At 41.5% G+C, this 24,951-nt stretch overlaps 1 protein-coding gene across 3 annotated transcripts in view; it reads right to left on the bottom strand.

Moving 5' to 3' along the window:
• Positions 1-24,519, bottom strand: part of helz (helicase with zinc finger) — a 79,830-nt gene extending 55,311 nt beyond the window's left edge. For 2 of the 3 annotated variants that reach the window (XM_084086038.1, XM_084086036.1), the window contains exons 1-12: positions 24,396-24,519; positions 11,998-12,252; positions 11,198-11,234; positions 9,538-9,662; positions 7,819-7,875; positions 7,473-7,521; positions 6,264-6,339; positions 4,481-4,679; positions 3,404-3,511; positions 3,050-3,191; positions 2,721-2,876; positions 1,569-1,839 (exon numbers count right to left, since the gene is read on the bottom strand). In XM_084086038.1, the coding sequence (XP_083942164.1) occupies positions 1,569-1,839; positions 2,721-2,876; positions 3,050-3,191; positions 3,404-3,511; positions 4,481-4,679; positions 6,264-6,339; positions 7,473-7,521; positions 7,819-7,875; positions 9,538-9,662; positions 11,198-11,234; positions 11,998-12,234 (1,457 nt within the window). In that variant the 5' untranslated portion in view covers positions 12,235-12,252; positions 24,396-24,519. Of the gene's footprint in view, positions 1-1,568; positions 1,840-2,720; positions 2,877-3,049; positions 3,192-3,403; positions 3,512-4,480; positions 4,680-6,263; positions 6,340-7,472; positions 7,522-7,818; positions 7,876-9,537; positions 9,663-11,197; positions 11,235-11,997; positions 12,253-14,495; positions 14,592-24,395 lie in introns of all 3 variants that reach the window. The other variant, XM_084086037.1, reaches the window with a different exon arrangement.
• Positions 24,520-24,951: the final 432 nt, after the last annotated feature.

Raw genomic sequence — 24,951 nt, 5'->3', positions numbered from 1 at the left:
GCATTTGAGAGAAATCATTTTATTTTCTACATGAAATAATGACTCCTTTCCTGTCCTCAGCATTCTCCTAGTTGTATTAATAACAGCACAGGGCAGCATTTGAGATGAGCTGTGACACAGACACTGAAACAGAAGCTCAAATGAGGTGCATACCAAAGGACCTGCCATAGATGCATTCATTGTGATTCACTGTGGAAGTTCAAGGCTGACACCTTGTGGCGGGAGAAAACTAAAATAACCTGCCTTGTACTAACTAGCTTAACCGGTATAATTTCTTCTTGCCAGTAGATAAGTGAAGCCTGACTGGATATATAGGTCTCTGGTTGACGACATCTTTTTTTTATATAATGAAAACCATTCAAAACTATTGTCATCAAGAAACTGTCCAAAGGGGGACGCCGATAGCCGAGTGGTTAAGGCACGCACTACATAGGCTCTGATGCCTGACAGTGAGTCCCGACAGACCTTTGCTGCACGTCACTGCCCCGACTCTTTCTCCCCGTTTCCTGTCAATATTCACTTTGGACTATTAATAAAGCCAGAACACTTCCAAAAACATATTTAAAAAAAAAAGAAAAGGGGCACTGTCCAAATAGCAGAATCTTCAGTTCCTCTTCCAGAGAGAGAAGACAGAAAGGAGAAGAGGAAGTTAATGACAGGGCCAGAAAATAAAAGGAGTGTTAAAGCCAAGTTGTTGAGAGAGGTAGCCAGTAGTAGACATACAGTAGTAGCTACCAGACTATAGCAGCTGTCAACGTGATATACACACACTAAGAGCAGCAGTAGTTCAGGTGAATCCACCGACTTCTGCAGCTTTGGCTAGTTCACAGTCCACAGCTGGTTTTGCAGTTAACCACCACGTCATACGGGCATCGTAAACAAAGGGCAAATGTACTGGGCTGCATGTGATTTGCAGTTCTGACTATAAGTGAGGGCAGTCCTTAAAACATAACTAAGGGGTTTTAGACTGCATGACGATTTCACTCGAGGACTGTTGACTTGTCAAGTGTGGAAGAAACCTAGTTCAGCCACTCTGGACACAGCTGGTCAACTTTCCTCTTATTTGAGATCTAATCTCTGTTTCGTTCTGGTGGCAGGAGCAGTGAACTGGAAGTTGAATCATTTGGCACTTCGATGTTAATGTTTACTATGAACTAGCAAAGGACTTTCTTGCTCTAATTGACTTCTGAATATTCTGGTTCTGACACATTCCAGAGCCCTGTCTCTGCTTTGTCCGTTATAAAAGCTTGGCAACTTTCTGTCCAGTTGCTCTTTGGACCCTTTCATTTAAATGAACCCAACCAAAAAAACAACAAATTGCCTGCACAGTGCACATCACTGGCTGTGGGATAATGGAGATGCATGTGTATCCATATTGAGTTTGTCAGGAAAGCAGTGAGAGGAAATGTTTGCATGCGGGTGTGATTGCTGAGAATGCATGTTTCAACAAGGTGGAGTCAGTCAGTCAGGCAGGCAGTGTCCCCCCGTTCCGGAGGAAAGGGAAAGAAGACAACAAAAAACTATGACCGTGACAAACGATCGCAAGCTCCAGTGGCACACCCACTCACTTGCTGACTTCCTTGTACTGTGCAATTTCCTCGATGTACAGCAAGTCGTGGAGGCGGGCCTGGTAATTGTCTTTGGTCAGGGTCTTATCCAGGACCGACTGGGTGAAGAGCTGGTCTGCCGACAGGGGGATCTGGTAGCGGGATAGAAGGCTGCGCTCCAGCTCCGCCATGGTCTCGTTGGGAGTGAACTCCACAATGGTCTTACACGACGAGTCCCAGCGCTTCGCCGTCATCAGGAGCTGCTGCCTGGCTGCCATTAGATGCTCCAGGTCTGTGGGAACAGAAGGACAGGAGATGGGGATGAGACGTCCCCAGGAATGCCTCACCATGCTTTCTTAATACTATGGAAGCCCGTTTTCACCCGTCACTACATACAATAATTCAAGGTTTAATGCATACGGTGATATGCAAGATTCATATTATACACTGTGTATGTATTTGAGTGAATACTCATATGTTTATTAGACAGATGGACACAGAATAGGAGATTGCTTCATAACTGTCTCGCTTGAAATGCTATATTAAGAATGATGAAACATGATGACACATATGATATCTGTGATTCAAATAGAGACGAGAGGACAGACTGCAACATGAATTTTGATGATGAGGCAAGATGCTCATATTGAAACACTTTTGGTATGTAAGAATAGATATGAGTCTGCCTTCTTCCGCTGCGTGCAAGATTAGACATAGAATGTTGTAAAGTGTACTTCATGCTGAATAAATAGTGAACGTGCAGACTGGTCGGTCATCCTTGCTCATCTTGGCCTTACTCACGGAAGAATCCACCACAGTTTTTGACTTTATAATGATTCTGACATAGAAAATCTAAATTGCAAGAAAAGTGATTGTTCACAGTATGCATTGTTTAGTCAGGATTCCCTAGACTGAAAGAACGAGCCCAATCGATGGTCTTGAAGGGCGGAGCCAAACCCAGGCGCTGGATTCCAGCGCCTGGGTTTGGAGCACTCTGATTGGTTAGGAGATAACAAGGTCCTAAGACCAGCGTTCCTGCAAGGTTCTCCCAGGCTTTTTTTCTTTTGAAACAAAAAAAAAGGCATGGGTTTCTGAGGCTAGGATTCCCTAATTCCTGCAATGGTTGACACAAAACATGACTTTCTAGGTACCTATACGTGGTTTCCGACATACCTTCAATGGAGGCGGCATCCACCATGATGCGTTGCATCAGCACGGGCTCCGAGCCAAAGTCAAACACAATTGTCTGTCTGAAGGTACCGAAGATCTCGGTGCTGAAGCCCACCGCCACCTTGTAGATACAGTGGTCCAAGCCATTGTCTGCCACCGCTATAATGACAAAGTGGTGGAAATGCATTCAGATTCTGCTGCCACATCATGTAGACTAAAATACAATGGTTAATCAATTCAAATGTATTTCCGAGCCGAAGGGGATAGGGGTGCAGGAGTAAGACATCTGAGACCGGCCATCTGTGACGTAAGGGTATGGCGCCTTATGGTACCTGTGGCCTCCTCTCCGGGCGTCCATTCTTGACAACCTTTGGGTACAGTCTGCAGTCGCTCCTCTGCTGACACACCGTTGATGGAGAAGTGTGGTCGATGAGCATCGTAGAGGAGGGCAATACGGTACAGCTTTCTAGCAGGCTATTTGCACAAACACAAGGGGGAAAATCACTTTGAGTTTCTGCATTACATTCAACTTCAACTCTTTCTGCATTATATTCAACTTCAACTCTTTCACAACTACTTTGTCGCCTCACTGGTTTACAGGTGTAAAAAAATATTGACAAAGGAACCAGTTGGACAGAGAAAGTAGTGTTCATGCTAATGCAGGTATACGTATATCGATCGATTACCTGGCAGAACAAGGAGAAGGTCCAGGCATGCGAGGACTTCTTGGTGGCGACTGTCACAGAGAGGCTGGAGCTGGTTTCAACATTCACCCCGTCCAAATAGTCACTCAACTACGAGAAGAGACATGTGGATATGCACACACACACACACACACACACACACACACACACACACACACACACACACACACACACACCATCATCAAAAATCCACTCAACGAATACCTTGCAGACTACTTTAGAGATTGTATACAACTTCACTCGCAAGTCATGGTCCACCTTAACATACTAGATACATTTATAATAGATATAATGCAAGACTAGATTCAAATTGAATGCAGTCGATAGCAAAACTGATTGAGCACAGTTTCGTTTTAGACTGCATGACGATTTCAACCGAGGACTGTTGACAAGTCAAGTGTGGAAGATGCCTAGTTCAGCCAAACTTAGGATACAGCTGGTCAACTTTCCTCTTATTTAAGATCTAATCTCCGTGTTGTTCTGGTGAATGGAAATATCAATGGAAATTTCTATTTTAATGCCCATATATAAACGTTTCATGCACGTTTTGTGGTCCTTAATTGGCTCAATTGACTCAACAGATAGAAATATAGTTTGAAACATGTTCATACATGTATTATCCGTTACAGAGTAAGTGCCTCGGTAGAGCTCTCGCCTTTGGACCACAAGGTCATGGGTTCGATCCCGGTTGCTACCAACTCAGCGTATGAGTAGCACGGCTTGGGTTCTACTCGTGCGGCAAGTACTAGGGGCTGATGGTACTGTAGGTGTGGCGCTCCATCTCAGCAATCCATCTACAAATGTTAGTCGTTGTAACTTGACACAATGTCACTACTGGATGTCTTGAAATCCCATGTGATGTCTTTCAATGCAGTGACAGTGTAAAATCAAGGTTTTTAAATCTGGAACCTAGTGAGAAACCCAGTATCAGTGCCAACTGAGAACAGTACTATTATCTCCACTACATTTGTCATGCTGAAACACATTGTGAACTTGTAGATGAGCTATGTATGTTGCGCAACACCCGCACATAACTACATATAACTCAGCTATACTCACCACTTTCTCTGGGGACAAGGAGTTCATCCACTTCTCAATCAGGGTTTCCATGTAGCTCTCTGTGAAGTGCTTGCTCTCCTGCTGCTGCTTGAGTCGGATCAAGCGTGAGGCGTAGCGCTTCTGCCACTCCATCAGCTCTTCCTGGGAGTGTGCTGACGTACACTGGGCCCCGTACCGACACAGGCCCTGCTCCAAGTACCTATGGTACAAAATGCCAACGCTACAATGAGGGCACACAACAACAAGAGAAGCAGCCAAATACGTGTGCAGTGTGTCTCAATCAGATAGAAAGTGTGAAGTGTTCAACACTATAGGACCACTAGAAAGGTGCAATAACAGTCATACAGTCTGGAGCATGGAAGCTCTGAAAACGATCATAGGATAAAGCAGATGTGACGCCTCCACCCCAGTTCTGTTTCGCCTTTACAGTCGTGCGAATTTGTCCTGATATAAATCCAATGATCCTCCGGCTCTATCCTAGAGAGTGGGCCATCTCAATTAGGGAAGTGAACGACTCTGTACTTCGGACATTTATCGATGTGTCGCTCAATTTATTTTCTTGCTGCGCAGTTGTGAGGAGAGCGCAAACTCTTGAAAAACATGCAATTTCATTTAAGCACCACAACTGCAGCCTTCATGTTTAGAATTTGCATCAAAGCCCTAATGATTATAAAAAAGAGACTTTATTTTATTAACACAGACCACTTGTTTAAGCCGTAGGCTACAGCAGCCTATAACTAACGAGGCCTAAGTTTGACAAATTAGGAAGAATCCCAGAAAGAATGCCAAATAATAATAGTAACACCACAACACGTTCAACAATATGTAGCTATATGGCCTGGATATAAACATTTATAACATCTTACGGAGTGAGGCGCCTGTCTCAGCATACGTCCTCTCGGCAACCGGAAAGTTCGCTACAACACACGCTCACCCCCATTTTTCTTCGCAAGGTAGCGACCGTTCCCATGTCGCAGGATTTCCCTGGGGCAAGCGTGTTTTTGGGCGAGTGCTCTAGTATTCCGCTCTCTCTAGTCGCGGGGTCATTGTTTGGCAACAAGGACCGTGCAGGTTCGAGAAATGCCATCAGCTAACGGAGGCCTTACCCCTCGATAACGATAATAGGCATCTTCGGCTATCATCTTGGCTGTCAAATCAGTGATAATGTCTGCCCACCGGTCATCACAACGACGAGGTTTCACTGTGAGGTCTACCATTCTGCTTTGCTTGGGTGAAGGCTTAGGGTGTCTCGCTTTAATGTGATGTGACGTCACTGATGTTGAGGTTGAGGAGTGATACACACATGTGCTGCACAATTTGCATTGCACCGTTTTATCGTCAATCTTGACAAAATCGCCCCACACCGCACTCCTATGTGAAGCTGCCATTTCCAAGCGGGCTTTCAAGCATGCACAAGCAAAACTAAACAAAACTAGTCAGCGTGCACACGACCAGACAGACCGCGGACATGCACTAGCGCAGCACACACAGACACCGTTCCCTCTCCCATTTGGAAAACATTTGATCATTTTTTACATTTTAAAATGTAGTTCACTGTCGCGTCTATTTTGGAAAACATTAACGTTCATAATATTTTTAAACAAGCCATAACAAATTTAAAAATAGAAATTGAAAAATCATTTTTTACAATTGTCACGAGCCCGAGTCGAAAATCTAATTTGGGGTTGATTGGATGTTGTCATGATTTATGGATGCAAAAAGATTAGGCCCCTGTCACTAATTTTGCATGCTTATGCAGCATACAGTTTAATTGTAGCACTACCTTTTGCACAGGGTGTACTCCTCACTGCTGGTGACTCCACGGGGCGGGGGGCGGAACTGCCAGCCATCTTGGATTTCTACAAAGACAGAGTTCGGGGGAAATGTGAGTGCAAAAGCCATGACTCACTTCAATCGGCTTTTGAATTAACAAAAAAAACATGAAACAATGAACTGCCATTAGGCACTGCCGTGGTCAAGCCAAGGGTCCCAAAACATAAATAGCTTCACTTTGTCTTTCACCATGCCCAAGATCTGCTGAGCAAATTGAGGCCCTGTCCCCACTAACATGGATATTTTGCAAAACTAACATTTTCCTCTATGTTTGGGCATCTTTCCACACGTAAACAGCATTTCAAAGTGAAGATTTAAAAATAAAAATCTGTTTCTGTTGAACAACATAGCCATGTAAAACAGAGCATTAGGATAAACAATGACATCACAGCTCAATTTGCACATGCCCATTGTTGCTTTTTGTAATAAGCATGTGCTCAGAAACAACAACCGTGGATATATATAACGGGTAATTTATGTTTGGTTAGCATTGTTAGGACTAATTACAAGTTTACAGGTCAACACAGCATTGCTGCATCTACTGCACCACTTCACCAGTGTGCAAAAAAGTGTCCCAAATCTCCCAATATTACTTTGTACACCGACCGCAGTTTAAAGTCCACCAGAAACTACAGTTTTGGATTAACCCCATCTTTTACCTCCCCCTTCGCTATAGCTCCGGGACTCTGTCACATAGCACTGCCATAATAACCTTAACCTAGGATTAGGGGGGCAGGCGTAACAGTCTTTTTTTTAACCCATTTCCGAACATCGTATCAACAGAAGACTTTCGTCAAGACTGAGTGGTAAAATTAAACTAGGATAATATGTGGATCTTGGGATCCACAGAGAAACAGCATGGCTCCACAATGTGGATCTCAGACTTGGCTGACACATATACACACACACACACACACAGAACCATAGACGGCTAACCGCTTGCAGAGCCACGCCATAAAAACGGTTGTGAACCTTTGAAATGAGGTATTTTGACAGCCTGTGCCAAATTTTAACACGTCATTGATCTACTAGTGCTCGAGGTCGCGCTTCCGTGATAAATTGTTTGAGTTTTATTTTAAACAGAGGGCAAAAATAACAATTTAGAAGAATATCCACATACGTAGTGTCAAGGCCTCAAAACCGTGCTCAACTTTCTTACCTTCCTCTTGCTCTTCTGTGTATTGTGGCGCCATGTCACTAGTTACAGCCTGAGGCAGGACAGGAGAAGGACAGTGACAGACAAAGACACACAGAAAAGGAGTTAGAGAATTCCCATTATGTCAACTGAGTCATATCCCTGCAGACGGTTGAATAAGGGGACTTATTGTACAACGCTGGGTAATAATGCAACAATGGCTACAAGCTGCAAGGGAGGGCACAGCAAAATAATTAAGTGCTGGAATTAGGCCATTAGTCATCTTCATGGCTGTCATCTCTGAGCCTTAAATACACAGGGAATTCCTGAATGTTAATTTAATTCTGAGAGCGTAAAAGTGGACACTTACTTCTATTTCTGAGAGGAGCATTTTTAATCTGGTCAAGTCCTTTGTGACGATACCGTTCTGTTCAAGAGGAAGAGGGGAAAACAATTACCGGTATTACAATGCAGTCAAATGAAGCATCAAGGTCATGGAAATATCAATCTTGTTCGGTACCATTTTCTGAAAATGACATACATTCATCTGCTGGGAAAAGAGTCTGTTTAAACCTTGTAATCAATAATGCATCGATTAACAGGCAGATGCAAGTTGCCATATCACAGGCATGTCAAAAATGACATTGATTGGGAGGAAATGTGTCACTAATCTTGTTCTAGAGATACTGTTTGGAAAATTACAAGTGTGTATTGATCATGGCCTTTCACAGTTATTGAGATGAAATAAAAAACTCTCTCTAACCAATACAGGATCAGAAGTGGTTGCTGGGCAATACATTCCAAAGTTCTACCTTAATAGTGTATTTCGTAGAGTTGAATGTCACAGGTGTGTGTACAGTATGTGTCCCAAATTTGTCTATGGCAATCACTGCCATTGTTCTCCACTTGAAAATGTTTCACATGGGTCAAAAGGCAGGCTCTTGACCGTGCGTTTCAAAATACCCATAATGCTTCAGCTGATGCTCAAAGAGGTGAAAAGGCAACCGGTTTTCCTCAAATAGCAGAAAATGCCATGGGATGTAATGCTCTTTTTTAAAATGCTTTTCCTCAACAACGGCAAAATGAAAACGAAATGGTCAACAATTAAAGGGAAATGAGGGAAAGGAGGTCAGCGGTGGGGGGCCTGGAAAGAGTCAAGCACTGTCGACGAGGAAGTGAGGACACAGGAGAAATAGGAGGAGGGGAATGGCGGACGCAAGGCTGCTTGGAACTATTTTAGGGAGTCTCAGTATGAGGACAGCAGTTGAAGGTCACCGGAAGTAGAGGGTCAGAGGGCAGGCCACACACATGCAGAGTGGACAATGCCTGGATTACATTATACTTAACTGGATTGGGTGACCTACAGTAGTTCCATTTCTACTGGTTCAATAGGCTCTATGCACAGCAGCCATATTGGAAAGACATTGGGCCTCTTCTTACTTCCTTCACAGGTGTTACCAATGATACTAATGAAGGCTCTGTTCCATTCTGGTCAGGGTGCTGATATTGTGCATGTTGGCTCACTAGAAACACTCCATTTTGGTTCCTAAATGGCCCCTTATGGTGAATGTGTATTGTAACTCTGAGAGTGTACAAATGGAACCAAATGGACCCGTAAGGGTCCATTTGGTTCCATTTGTACACTCTCAGAGTTATGAGGGTCCTTGAAAATAAGCCAACCACTATGCCACACTAAATGGAACAGAGCCTCAATTAGTATCATTGGTAACACCTGTGAAGGAAGTAAGGAAGCGGCCCAATTTTTATCCAAAATGGCTGCTGTGCATAGAGCCTATTGTTATTATAGTATTAGCAGGTCTTTCTTGAGAACGAGACTTCAGGTCTCAATGAGATTACTTGTTTAAATTAAGGTTAAATAAAAAGAAAATACAAATCACACTGCTCAGCTATTACATTCATATTTCAGTTATGACCTGTTGACAGCACAGTGTATGTATGCTGTCTTTTTTTCCCTGAACTTTGGATATCGTTAATTTTTAAGATTTCTCAACTCTGACAAACAGCGGTAGGAAAATTAAGGCCCGGGAACAAGCATAGTGAAAGCGAAAGTATGGTTCTGATCTCCTACCAGTGGCTCTCCATACAGGGCCTTGGAGAGGATATTGCCGACCTCCGACAGGCTGCTGTCCAGCACCATGGAGTGCAGGGTGGTCTGGAGGGACCCATCTCCTCTGGACAAATCCTCTGACAGGACTGGTGTAACACACACACAACAAAGGCAGACAAATGGGGAAAGGTTCACAACGTTATAGCTTGTTAGTTTATGAATAAAACAGTTTTAAAAGTATCCATACCGTTTAAAAGTATGCATTATTTATTTAACCCATTAAGACCTGGAACTGTGTCATTTTTTGATTTGAGCTAAAAAGCATTATTTTACACTTTGGGCTATTCAAAAATAGCAGATATACAAGCTCATAGCGCGGCACTCGGTGCCGCGCTATGAGCTTGTATATCTGCTATTTTTGAAAAATCGTAAAAATGTGTGCAAATCTTTGAATATATATATTTTTAAAGCGAACATTTTTAACTCAAATCTTTGCTTCTGGGGGGTCCCTGGAACAAAATATTTTGGTGGGGGTCCGCGGCCAAATGCATATAATTTTGGGGGTCCTTGACATGAAAAAGATTGAGCACCACTGATATAGAAACACAAGTTTTTCAGAATACTGTTGAGATTTAGGAGACATGTAGAATCGGCTTCAGGTCTCAATGGGTTAATGAGACTATTAGTGATTATATCGCAGTTTAGTGTGTGTGACAGCACTGCAGAGGCGGACGTTTATTTAGTAGGAGAGCAGTGGCCTAGTCCTACTCTAATAACCCGTTCAATCCGGGAACGCAGCATTCTGAAGCGCGGCATTCGGTGCCGTGCTACGAGCTTGTATATCTGCTATTTGTTAATAGCCAAAGTATAAAATAATGATTATAGCCAAGTTCTAAAATGACACAGGTGCATTCCCGGATTGAATGGGTTAACACAAGTCAGTGCACTAACCGTTACATGCAACCATCAACCTCAGTGAAACATGAACTTTGACCCAAAACATTGTTTTGGCTCGAAGTCTGACCTACTCTTTGGGGTTCCAACAAATAATTACAGAAACCAGTTTGTTTATGGCTACGTCTGAGTCAGAGTGATGTGGCCATAGTCCGCTAGCTGGCCTACTTGCCCGCCCGCCCAGTAGCCAATTATAATATAGGATGGTGCAACATTTTGACCATGTACTTCTTATTCTTCTTACATATTTATACAAAAGTATATGGCACCTCTAGGGCCACAATGGAAACCAGTCCCCAGGACCTTTTTGTGTAATCCTTTTGGCCTAGATGTCCGACTGTACCTCGTGCCGTTTACATTTATGTTTAATAAAGTATTCAATAAATCAAAGAAGAAGCAACCAAGCTGATAATTCAATCACAGGGACAAATCAAAGTTCCTGTCTCTCTCTCCACCCCTCAGGAGTGTTCAATGCCTGCCCCAGTGGTCACAATGATGGGGCCAGTGGCCTTGGAAAAGTTGCAAACTTGCAAATGTAATTTAATGTCAACCCTGTACAAGTGAAGAGACACTTATTTACTCAAGCTTTTGGCAATTAATGTGTTTATTGTGTGTACTGTAAAGCGTCCTTGGGTTTCTGAAAGGCGCTATATAAATCCAAGTTATTATTATTATTATTGTACAGTGTGTGTGTGTGTGTGTGTGTGAATGTGAAATGTCCACTCACCGTGCTTGCAGTCTTCATCTGCTTGATCATAGTTTTTCTGTTGGTACAAAAGGGAAAGAACAGAACAGAACAACAAAGTCAAAGTGAGCTGCTATCAGTAAAATGGAATTCTTTCCACATTGCAAGGTTCAAAGCCTCAGATAAACTCTGAGAATGGATAGCTCTGCTCCTTGTGGCATTTTCTGCAATGTAATTATAGGACTCTAAGTAGTCTTCATAATCCATGAAGGCTTAAGTAATGGGTGTAATTGTTCTTTTGTTTGTGTGTGTGTATGGGGGGGGTGTAACATAACCTTACCACATGGGGGGAAATATGTAGGTTCAATCTCCTCAATTTACAACCTTTTTCTCATACAAATGGTTTGGGTGATAAAATTAGAAGACCAATTTTGGAACGGGAAGGCGAATTAATGTGGCCAACGTTATACCACTGTAATGGTCCGTTAATGGAGGACCGGGAAGGGGTCTTATTCAGTACTGGAAGTAGAGAGCTTGGAGCACTTTATGTCACTACATTATAAATGTAAAAGTCAAAGTCAAATACTTTTCTACCAACTAAACTATGCTCACCTGGAAGAATGGAAACATGACATCAGGAATGGATTCGAGAAGACAGAGTAGAGACAAACAATTAAGGAGTTTGTCTGTTTGGTACACAAAGAGATCAACACCACACGCCCCTAAATGCGGTTCAGTGTGTGTGTGTGTGTGTGTGTGTGTGTGTGTGTGTGTGTGTGTGTGTGTGTGTGTGTGTGTGTGTGTGTGTGTGTGTGTGTGTGTGTGTGTGTGTGTGTGCTCACCAGTTGTAGGAGGGCAGCGATGCGGTAGACTAGGGCACGGCTGCGGAGGGGTGCAACAGTGGCACCGGGGGCTGCCGCTGCTAGTGAGGGGGGACTGCTAGGGGGACCAGGGGTGGAGGTCTGAGCTCCGAGGACAAGCAGGGCATCTGTGCTGTGGCTGACTGCCGCCTCGTACTCCCTCCGTATCAACGATGCGCTAGCTTCTTCACATGACTTCTCCGCTCTCCTGTCCGCCATGACTCAGGGACAGAATGCCTGTGCACAGAGGAGTGGGGATAGTATATGGGAAGGAGAAAAGAGAAGGAGGTCAAGGAAGGTAAAAAGGAAACCAGAAGTGCAAAGCGAATGTGGGTTGGGAAACAGGATCAAAAATAGGACATGAATGAGAATAGAGAAATGAATGGATGCCACGTTCGGTACTGGGCCAGTAGGGGACAGGGGCTGGGAGCAGAAGAGCACCACTTGTTGACACTTGTTTTTGTGAGTTGAGAAGCACATGTCAACTCACTGTAATATAATCACATTATGTCCATACAGCTGGAGAGCGTTTACAAATCCAGAGACTGTATACTTGTCATACATCTCTGCTATAATTGCTAAATTATAGCCCCCCCCCCACACACACCAACCGAGGCAGGGAACGAGGGGGGGAGAAAGATAAAGAGGACAGAGGGAGTGATGCTCTATTTCTGTCCATGGGGTGGTGGTGGGCCACTCGTTGACGGGGGCTTTCACAATTTGAAATATCGGTTGGTTGTGCAGCTGCCTGACAGGCATGAACTAGCCTATAGATTACACACGGGGACAGAAATATAAAATATGGAATATGTACAGGTCCTTGAGCTGGTATGCAGGGATCAATGCAGTAGACCTAGAATCAATATGTAGAACTATAGGTTCGGGCCGTCGTCACACCTACGCCGCACCGCCGATCCGTGTCAGGGGCTTTGTCAGATTACCGGAGAGAGAGAACCTAGGGGTTGGAATCCACCGCGGCGCATCAGACTTTGTCGAGCGTCTATACGAAACACAATTGGCCCGTGTCCTGCAGAGGGAAGCCGGACGAGGGAGGGTCGATATATGTCACTGCAGGTACTACGGGCTGAGTGTCAGCAGGGAGTGTTGGGAGGGAGTAGTAGGACAGAGGCGCTGCGTCCTCACGGTGGGGGCTCCTCACCGGTGAGCCAGTAGGATACAACAGCAGTGTCAACAGACAGAAATGTGTGTGGGGAGGAATTAATTGGCATAACGACAGGGGTAAAAAATAAAAGAGTCTCATCTCATGTACATGACTGCTACTTTTTGCACCTTTTGTCTAACAGCATGAACATAAATGCTACTTTTTATTCTGCCCATTTGCCCATCTTTCCTATGGTTTCTCCTTGCTCACTCTCTCTCTCTACCTCTCCCTCCCTCCCTTTTCCTAAAAAACAGACTTTCACCCAATTTTCATCATTCTGTCTACTCACTGTGTCTCACTTTGGTGGGCTGTGGATAGTTCAGAAACCCGCCTACCAATGACATCACCGATGGGGAATCCAAGCCAATAGAAACCGCAGGTTCTCTCTTCGTGGAATGTTAGCATTGTTTGAAATGACTACCAATGATGTCACTGGCAGGCAGGTTTCTAGACTGTCCACAGCCTTCCTCTGAGACACAGACTGAGTAGACAAAATGGTACCATATTATCATGAGCATTAGTGAGGACCAATTATATGAAGATAGGTTGTAAACGGGTGAAGTGGTCCTTTAAGGTCACCGGACGTTTTTTTATCCAACTTCCTGGGTGCAAATGTGAAACGTAAAAATATCTCACGTGAGACATTTAACTTTTCATGTGCATTTCATCTCGTGTGCAGCTGTCTTGTGGTTGCCGAACAGGAAGGCAGGAGGATGAGGAAAGTAGAGTCTGAAGCTGTGCGCAGTTCAAACGTACCTCACATCCTGTGCCACGGCTTGCGAGCGTACAGTCAAATACATTTGCATCGAGCTGGCCTAGTCACAGGTAGTCAGATGATACGCCTCAGGCATTTTGACATGCTAACTTTTACTGTATCAAGCGCCCCATAGCTAATGGCTGGAGTCAATTGTCTGGGCATCATCCAATTGCTTAGTCAGCATTATCAATTGATAAACATAACATACTTTGGAGAGAATACTTTTAACCCATTAAGACCTGGAACTGTGTCATTTTTAGATTTGAGCTAAAAAGCATTATTTTACACTTTGGGCTATTCAAAAATAGCAGATCTGCAAGCTCATAGTGCGGCACCGAGTGCCACGCTACAAGCTTGTAGATCTGCTATTTTTGAAAAATCGTGAAAATGTGTGCAAATCTTTGAATATATATATTTTTAAAGCGAACATTTTTAACTCAAATCTTTGCTTCTGGGGGTCCCTGGAACAAAATATTTTGATGGGGGTCCGCGGCAAAATACATATAATTTTGGGGGTCCTTGACATGAAAAAGATTGAGCACCACTGATATAGAAACATACGTTTTTCAGAAAACTGTTGAGATTTAGGAGACGTGTAGAATCGGCTTCAGGTCTCAATGGGTTAGGCTTCATTATGGACTGCCTGCAAGATGGAGCCTGTTGATATATTATAGTATATTTAGTGTTCAGTAATTTACCATATTTTTATGTGCATCATAAATCAACTCATTGTTGCAGCTATTGATTTAGCTTCCCCAATAGTTTGTGGTCTTAAAATAAATAGCAGCAGTTAAGGAGATGCTAATGTAACAGTTTTACATATTCCTTTAAAAAACACTGACAGAATAAACAAAGTTGCAGGAGAAACATGTTTAACTTTGCACCATTGACTGTATATAACCAGGTTTAACCCTTTAAGACCTGAGGCGATTCTTAAAAAAAATCTAAATCCTAACAGTTTTTCAAAAATAATGTAAAAAAAACATTTTCACGATTTTTCAAAAATAGCAGATCTACAAGCTCATAGCGCGGCAATGAGCTTGTATATCTGCTATTTTTGAATAGCTAAAGAATTCTAACGTGACACAGATGCGTTCCAGGTCACTCAAAGGCTGATTTCCAAGACACATGCACCTTTCATTAAGTGTGTATTTTCAATACAAATTGCATGATGATCATGCTTAAATACAAAAATCATACAAAAAAAAAAGGTAATGCTACAATATCTTAGCTATACCAACAATAGTGTTGGTCGATCCATCACCAACAAAGACTTGTGACAGCAGGCTAAGCTATCATCACTCACCTACATATTCAGGGTGGTGTGTGTAAAATTGTATAATATAACAAATTGGCTGCAATTGGCTGAATGCAAGAACGGGACAAGAAGGACACCGTCCCCGAAGGGAGAAGGGTCACATTTAAATACAGCCCGAAACCCCATTCCATCACCTGCCTCGATGGTGTGCCTCACTAATCATTAGACTTTCAGGCTCAACCTCCACGGTTCGAATACCGCTGCCTTAGGTATAGTTTTTAACTTTTTTTTGTGAGGTTAGGATTACGTGTAGGCATAATTTCGCCACTTTAGACATAATTTCGCCACGGCAGAAGTCTCAGAAGGCACACCTGCCAATCAAAGTGACGACTAGCCAATCACAGCGCGTCCTTTCCGGGACTTGGAAGAAAATAGTTGCATAACAATATAACGCTGCAGCAGAGGGCTAGTGTTTGTGGCCTGCGGCTCAGCCTGCCCAAGGGAGGGAGAGAGACGGCCAGTGTGAAGCATGTTTTTTACTACGTTGCTTATTTCTGACCTAAACATTTTTCATATACAGTACATATTTTAGTGTGCTGAAGTTTATTTGTTTGAAGTTTTTTGCTGAAGAGTAATAGACCATCTCTGGACGTCATCTTGACTGAGATTCAAAACAGAGTAGCACCGTTAAAATCAGGTGTGTTTGGAGGACACATGAGCTATGGGAATCAAACAGGTGAATGAAATCAATATTCATTTATATTCATAAGAGACGAGTCTGTCATCACGAAGTTCGTTTTCGTTATTTTCAAATTGTTGGGTATCTATTGTTAGGTATGTCCATATCATGATCACGGATATGCCTAAAAGTGTGAAATACGTATTTTTCATTTCACCACGTCTTTACAGTTATGAAGAAAACAGTAATAAGAGATCAGAGGCTTAGCTGATAAATACAATACATAGGACATGTAAAATGTGTTGAGTCAAGCAATACTAGGCCTCGACTCTGGAATGACTTGATATGACTGAGGGGCTCAAGCTTGATAAATCAGTGTCTTTCTTTACGTCACTCAAATGTTCTTTGAACAAAAGGCGAAAATGTTCTAAAACGAAAATGTTGAAATTGTACTGTTTGACTCTTTCAATGTTTCATTTCTCACTACACTTTATATATAGATTTTGTTTTTCTTAACATTTCTCTACATCGTTTAATATAAAGCACTTGTAATCTTGTTCTGATAAGTGCTTTATGTGCACTACTATGCATGTTATATTGTTACAGCTACAGTGTAATGTGTGTGTTTCAAAGGTTAAGTCTACATTTCAGTATTAGTCATGACTCACAGTGCGTTATGACAATTAGCCTGTGTCACTGTGTGTGTCGTGCTTGAGGGAGGTGGCATGAGGACATCGAACTACTTATGTAAACATTTAGGCAGGAGGAGCAAGTCTCCTCTTTAAAGAGTCAAAAGTTGCATTGGGTGTTTTAAGTAGAGAGCCTAGTGGGCCCTTTGCCGATAAGGATGTTAACAGTTGCTCTTGTCAAGGCCAACTGAAAATATATTTTCAACATCATGTATGCCTATGACGACATTCAGTCAGCCCCTGTGCTACATTTTGTTTAGTTTTTCCAGCCCCTGTGCTAGATTTATTTTCCTTAAAATAATATTTTGTTGGCCGTTTAGTTTTTTGCTTTATTTGTATAGGAGTATATACTGTAGCCAGGAAGCTGGGGGTAGAGAAGAGGAAACAGCACACAACACAGACAGAATCGAACCAGGGATGTTTGTTTTGAGTATGTGGTTGACACACTATCCATTCATCTCTGTTGTACTATGTTTAAAATCAAAATAGTAAACTAAAGACACAAATATACACTCAGTCCTTGCTGTTGACACTGTGAGCAGAATAAACAATATCTCATAGTTTAAACAACCGAAACAACCACTGGAACTGAACTTCAACACAAGTCCCACAACCAAAATCCCCCCCGACTAACAATATGCAATCAGAGCACTTTTTATTTAAGCCAATTAAAATGTAAGAGAACACAAAGGCACTCGCAAGAGGGAACCAAATTCTTCCCAAAATAAAAGGGTAAAAGAAGTATAGCAAATTGACCAGCTTCATATATTGGCTGACCCCTGGCACAACCATCTTGGCTCAGCAGTGGAAGCCAGGCTACTGACAATGTTCATATTTCATAAATATTGTCAAACGAATTAGAAAGCTGCACCCTAGCCAAAGCAATACGATAATCCAGTACTACATAAAATGAACCATTGTGCAGTGCCCTTCACATCAGACAGTACTACATCAGAGGGGCAGTGCGCCTGTGGGCATGTGGTACACAAAAGTTCAACCTTGTCCTTGACCAATGGACAACTAACGTTAAGGCGGGTCACGATTATGAAATTCAAGTTGACGATTAATTGTCGTACAAATAATTGTGATTTGTTTTGTAGCCAAATTGCACAGGGCAGATATGACAAATAACGTAAAGGACAAGAACACTTTAGTAGAGATTTGGGTTGTGTAGTTGCCTTTGCCATGATCTAACTCAAGGTGGACAAGAAATAAAAAATAGTTGCTCCGTTGATTAGAAATTGATAATTCAAAATATGCTCTTGTTTGACTTACATTGCATGGTAAAACAGCTCTCACAGTCACTCTTTTAGCACATATACGAACACAAACAAAGTTGATTCAGACAATATAGATGATCACCAAACCCAGTACGTTTTTTGTTTTATAAAAATGTCAACTTCCTGCTGATTTTACTAATTGAAGATCCAGATCCAGTCCGGGTTTTCTTCCTAATAAAACTAGTAAAATCAACAGGAAGTTGACATTTTCATGAAAAAAATTGAAAAAATGACACAACCCAAACCTCTACTAAAGTAGTCTTGGCCTTTAAATATACATATAAGAAATTACTGACATTTAATTTCATACTTTCAAACCCAAAATAAATAGCTGAAATAGCTGATCTGCAAGCTTACAACACGTCACTTTGCGTTGTAAACTTGTAGATCTACTATTTCTGGAAAATATTTGAAAATGTATGAACACTTTTCAACATGGAAACGATGACGATTATGCAAAATAATTGCGATCATCTCAAATAATTGCGATTAGGCGATGTTGTAATAATTGTTAAAGGCCCTAACGTTTGATCCCACTTTCAACTTACATTGCTTAGCAAGCATACCACTGACATCACAGCTCATCTCAGACTTTTAATAGGGCTAAATGAGGTAGCCTCTTTTTGAGCGGTGTAGCCGCTCCTATAAGTGGGGTTGGGACACCTCATTAGTACACCCTTCGCTGTACTGTGATTGGCTCATAATAGCACACCCCTCTACATTAGTACACCACTAGCTGTACTGTGATTGGCTGACTATTCAGCACTGCGATTGGCTAGCGAGACACATGATGAAATTAATAACCTATAGGACTATGCACTTCAAAAGAAACACTTCTTTTTTGAAGTGAGCTTCAAAACTCAAAACTTTGCTTCTGGGGGTCCCTGGAACAAAACATTTTAAGATGGGGGTTCGAGGCCAAATACATATCTAAAAATCACACCTGTGTGAAGGTAGCGGCGCCTTTGATACATTTTGTCATCAATAAGTGTTTATAATGTGTTTATAGCCACGTGTCACGTGAAGCTTGACCAATCACTTTGTTGACGTGTCTGACCAATCAGAACGTTGACGCAAAAGCCAGGTATAGAGGGCTAATATCCGCTCTATACCTAAAGGTATAGAGCGGCTAGCGCCGCTAAAAATGTTTTCTAAATCCTAACAGTATGTTGCTATAGAGCACCGAAGTCTGACGTCACTGCCAGTAGAGGGCGCTGTTCCAGGGTTCGTGGCTTTATTTTGTGTGTTGAAATCCCCATTTGGGAATCTTAGATCACGTCAGGGGGGTGGCTCTGCATCGTTTATGATATTCATTCATATTTGATACAGCCCGTTTCTGGTGAAAATGGAATTAATTCTTAAAAGTCTTAAGAACTACTACTTCCGGGTCTGAAATCACTGTCCCCACAGCAGCCGCGTTCATGGGAAATGTAGTCTTTGGGTTGCTTGACTCGTTTTTAGTGTTTATATTGTGTTACTCTTTGGGTAAATGTGTACATTTACACCTTCAGTCGATGCTTCATTTCCATATGAGTAAAAACGCCAGGGTGGTGTGTTTATTTTTGGAACAGTTCTTATATGAAGCGATCTAAGATTCCCAATGAGGATATCAATACAAAAAGTAAAGCCATGAACCTGCGGAATGCGCCCTCTACTGGCAGTGACGTCAGGACTTCGGTGCTCTATATCAGTGCTAAATCAACTTTTCCATGTCAAGGACCACCCAAAATGATATGTATTTGGCCGCAGACCCCCCCCCCCCCCCCCCCATCTCAAAACATGTTGTGCCAGGGACCCCCAGAAGCACAGATCGGAGTTAAAAATGTTGAAAATATTTATATATAACTTATATATAAGAGAGAGATAATTTAACACACACACGTTGTGTATAAATATACACACACAAAGATTTGCACAGATTTTCCACGATTCTTAAAAAAATAGCAGATCTACAAGCTCATAGGCTATGAGCTTGTATATCTGCTATTTTTTAATAGCCAAAGAAATCTTAAAATGACACAGATGCATTCCTGGTGTTAATGGATTAATCCACGATGAAAGCTCAAGATTTGTATTTGAGACAAACAGACAGATGCTACAGTGTTGGTATAGTCCCAACTGTGGCACTCAAGAGTCAGCTCTGCTCTAGTCTCTTAGGACCATGACACACAGACAACATTCTGAGGCAGTGTGGATGCAGAGGGTTTGCATGACAGACTCAAGGAGTAGTTCAGCTAAAACAAATACTTATTTTCTATCAATTACACACCCCATGAAGCCTTAAATTCATTGAGATCTTTTTGTTTTTATCACATTCCTATCAATAATTTGATGACTCAATTTAGTTTCTTACCGGGGACACCGCCGGTCATCAAATTATTGGCTTAGGAATGCTATAAAACTAATAAGAATCTCCATGAATTCAAGGCTTCATGGGGTGTGTAACTTATAGAACATAAGTATTTTTTTGGGTGAAATACTCCTTTAAGTGTAGAGCCATAAATGCAAAGTGTCTGCATAATACAGACAAAAGACAGACACAATACAGATACAGTGCATATTATTAGACTACAAAAAAGATTTGCCAGTATTCGTGATTAATCATATTATACATCCCTATGCGTCCCTTCAACCAGATAGAGCGGAAACTAAGGGCAAAGAGTAAGAGGAGAGACATGCAAGCCAAGACAGGGGTCAGATTTGAACTCGAGACCTTGCACTGACTGGGAGCAAATGGTCCAACACCGGACTCTCAAACTGGCTGAGGCAGAAGGCACTCCCACCACGTCACTTATTACTAGGATTACGGCTATTCTGTGAAAATACATAGTTTTGAAATTAAAATCCCACAGCGCAGCACTCCTTTAACTTCTTGAAGTGCTCATGGTAACTTATTCCCCTAAGTTACTTTGAGCACTCATGCTGTTTTTCAGCATTGTAATGCAGTGCCTCCCTCATGGGTACATTTGTGGGGGGGGGGGGGGGGGGAATACTATCTTCCACAATGTGAACACAACAAGTATGGAATGGATAATAGAGTGAGAATGTAGCCTGGAGTAGCCTACATGTTAAGAGCCCTGCAATGGGATTGGGATTCTGCGGGTCCTGCAGGACCCAATACAAATGTAGCGGGAAGTTTTTAAATGGCTGCGGGTGGGAATGGGCAGGCAAAAACTAAAACTGCTGTCCTGCAAAATCGTTAATCAAGAACGTAATTTCAAAACATTCAGTATGTGCATATTGCATCTACGTATATATAACCTACTCTAGTGTTGCGAGACCTAATTTTAATTAGGGAGATACTCTTGGGCTACTATGTTATTTATCTAACTCAAGATGACAGCCAGACACGCATTACTCGTTGTAAACTTAAAGAGTACATTAAAATATGTCTCTGAAAACATTGGAGGTGAGCAATGCCATGCATAAAAGTGCTGCTAGAATTGCTCCCCTCTCTCTGCCTGCGCTATGTGCAGTGTGTAGAGTTCAGAGATCCCATAGCCCAGAGGGAACGGGACCGTTGGCTGACACCGTGATTGGTCCAAGAAAACCACACCCCTGTTTCTGAGCTAAACTTAGCAAAAACATTAGCAATAAAGCCATTTCATGACGTCTTTAACAGGTCAATAATATGCCTAACCGTTGTTGCCTGTTGGGCTTGGGTTTGCCATGTTATGATTTGAGCATTTGTTATGCTAAATGCAGTACCTTTGAGGGTATTTGGACAATATCTGTCATTGTTTTTGGTTGTTAATTGGTTTCCAATAACAAATAAACATGCATTTGCATAAAGCAAGCATATTTGTCCATTCGGATGTTGATGGGAGTGGGCTATTAAACGCTTCAAAAATAATATCCCCTTTAAAGTATCTTTTGAACCGAAAACAAAAGTGCAATTAATTGACATACATAACTATTCAAGGTTCAAACTGTACCTGTATACATATGAGAAATATTTTGTTCTGGTTCCTCAGACATTGTAGCTGCATTAATAACGACAACAATGATAATAATATAATAATAATCAAGAAAGAGAATACTGACCAATGCTTGGGCATTGGGCAATCATGCAATTAATCATTTGACAGCCCTAGCAATAACTAATGTCTTCCCTGGACCAATATCCTGGTATTTAATTCATATGAGTGCAGACACACAAGTGCGACTGTGCAGATTTGTGTAACTGTAAATTACAGAAACCCATCATACAAAAGTATTAAATGGGGATGGCTGAAGGACAACTATGAGACGAGTGACAACTATTACAATTTCTTAACAATTAATGGAAAAACAATCAAAGTAGCAATATGAACTACTGCAATTTCTAAATCGTCAGAGGCTGCAATTAATATATAAAGGAGAGGGGTCCAAAATAGACTATTAAAACAAGGTATTCTAATGTTTTAGGTGATATTTGCCAAAAAACTTAAATATATACTAAAAGTACCATATTTTGCATGTTGAACTCACTGTCTAGAACAGTGGTTCTTAACCTTTTCAGGCCACGACCCCAAAAATAATCATATTTTAATTGGGGACCCTCCAAAATAATCATATTTGAACTGGGGACCCCCCCACCCTGACACATGTATTGTAGGAGTTGAGGTATTACATTTAGTTTGACTCCGTTCCAAGGATAAATATTGTGTTGCGAGGCGTTGTGAGCTTATAGATCGACTATTTTCAAAATGTTTGCCTTTTTCTTATTATTATTTGACAATTTGGCCAATGTTTGATCATTTTAATAATATAGTTTGTTGATTTACTTTTGATGCAGTAATGGTCTTTTTTCATTTAGGTATTAAAAGGTCCTTAAATTGTCACTTTATTGTCATCCTGTGGGGACCCACATGTTGAGAACCACAAGCTTAGAAGTCATATACTCTAGACTTTACTGCTGACAATTTTCTTGACATTCCAAGAGGCCACTAGTTTCAGTATAGTATGCAAATTAACTTGCTGAGACTTACATCACCTTGATTACTTCATCATGGCGACGTGAGTTGTAGAAACAGAGAGTAGAGACCATTTTAAGGCAGACTTATAACCTGGAAGTTTGAGCTACAATATTTGGGAAATCTGGTAATGTAAACAATATTAAAAAGCTTGACCTAAAATATATATATATATATATATTATCCCAAATTCACTTGCAATCCAAAAATCATTTGCTCTAGTCTAGTCTGAATGTCAAAGAAAGTATTGTGTTGTGTGTGTAGAAACTATGACTTTCAATGTTCAAAAAGTAGTAGTTAAAATATATATATAAAAACTATGACTTTCAATGTTCAAAAAGTAGTAGTTTAAAAATATATTTAAAAAAAGTATATATATATATATATATATATATATATATATATATATATATATATATATATATATATATATATATGCAATGCATGTGTGTGAGACACACACACACACACACACACACACACACACACATATACATACACATATGGAATATATCTATATATGCATGTCTACCCATATATCTATAAATATATACATATATATACACATATATATATATACACATATATATATATATATATATATACATATACATACACACATATACATACATACACACCTTTCTATATCTATAACAGAATGAGAAAAACCACTCACTCACTACTGTGCTTAGCTGTCAGAACAAAACACACAAAATAGGTCACGCCATAACATAACCAAAAGACAAACATTATTGGCTCGACAAGAATAGATGCACGACGCCTTTAGAATGCCAGAACTACAACAATAACAAACACTCCTAAATGGGACATATGGCTCTTTGCTGTAGACACTAGACAAGGACATGAGGCTGAGTTTCACTTCTGCCGTGGCTTTCAGTAGGTTGGCTAGCTGTAGCTGAGGAGTTGTAAAAAAGCTAGCTTTCACCAAACCAACTTAAACAATCCCAACAGATCTGGGCCGATCGCCTAGTAGTTTTGCAGCAATGTGAAGAACATCGCTAGGAAAACTTGCTGCATTTCTCAACGGCAGGCCAGAAGTGTGTCGATCGAAACAGTGCTATTATGTACATAAACAAACTGATAGAAATGTCTTAAGCGGTTGTTGTGGTGTTTTTTTTCTCTTCTTAGCTAACTCTCCTAGCTGGCAAACTTGGGCTGAATAGCTGCAAGACAGAGCGATCACAGCAAGTGCTGTCAAAAATTGGGACAATTTGCTGATTTTTGATAACTAATCGGCTATTTGCAAACGGGATCGGAGGTGTTGACAACATTTTCAGAGCTAATACCGAGCTTGCTGGTAAAAATAGGGCCTTTACTTGGCACCAAACTGACAACAGGAACAGGCTAACGGGGCTAATGCTAGCTGGGGTTAGCACAACCTAAACGGGGCTCGTTCGGGGCCTGTGGTTTGTCGCGGTTTTTAAGCACATATAACTGATCTGACATTGGACCGTTGTTGGGACCTGAACCCGACACGTTCGCCTCTTCCAGCATACTTTACGGACGGGATTCGTATCGGTACCCTCGCGTCGAAAAAGCACAAGCGAAAGGGGCTGAAAATGGGAAGTCTAACACTTACCTAGCTTTACTTTCTACGCCATCTTGGATCCACTTGTCAGCCCTCCTCGCAAAGCATAGTGGGATGTTACTCCTCTCTGAAGGTTGAGCATGAGGTTGTGGGGATTTGTGCTGTTTTGTGTGCGGGCGCGCGCTTGTGTTGTGTGTGTGGCATCTGCCATAATAATACAACCTACACAGGGGTCTTCAACAGGGGTCCTCAGAGTTACTACAGGGGGTCCGCCAAATCTTTGTGTGATAGGATTTTTTTTTCCTTCACATTATCCACTTGAACCCTAGCATCCTTATTCTGAGGAAGACTTCTGCCAAACATATCTGCCAAAAATAGCAGATCTACAGGATCTTGTAGATCTGCTATTTTCAGCAAAGATGTTTGGTGTAGAGGGGAAAAAGAGCAGTACAGAGTGAAAGGTCAAGTTTACTAAGTATTGACTGTTTAAGTGGTTAAATGTCTGAAAATACACATACACATGAATCCAACAAACACTGATGACAGCTGCTGTCAACAATGTAACTATATGGAATCTATGAAAAAGTTTAATCTGCAACACAATTTT

This window comes from Gymnoscopelus microlampas (genome assembly GCF_963454915.1).
Source record: "Gymnoscopelus microlampas genome assembly, chromosome: 2".
NCBI classification, from domain to species: Eukaryota; Metazoa; Chordata; class Actinopteri; order Myctophiformes; family Myctophidae; genus Gymnoscopelus; species Gymnoscopelus microlampas.
Note: the sequence above shows the minus strand (reverse complement) of the source record. Positions and strands in the feature narration are given on the sequence as shown.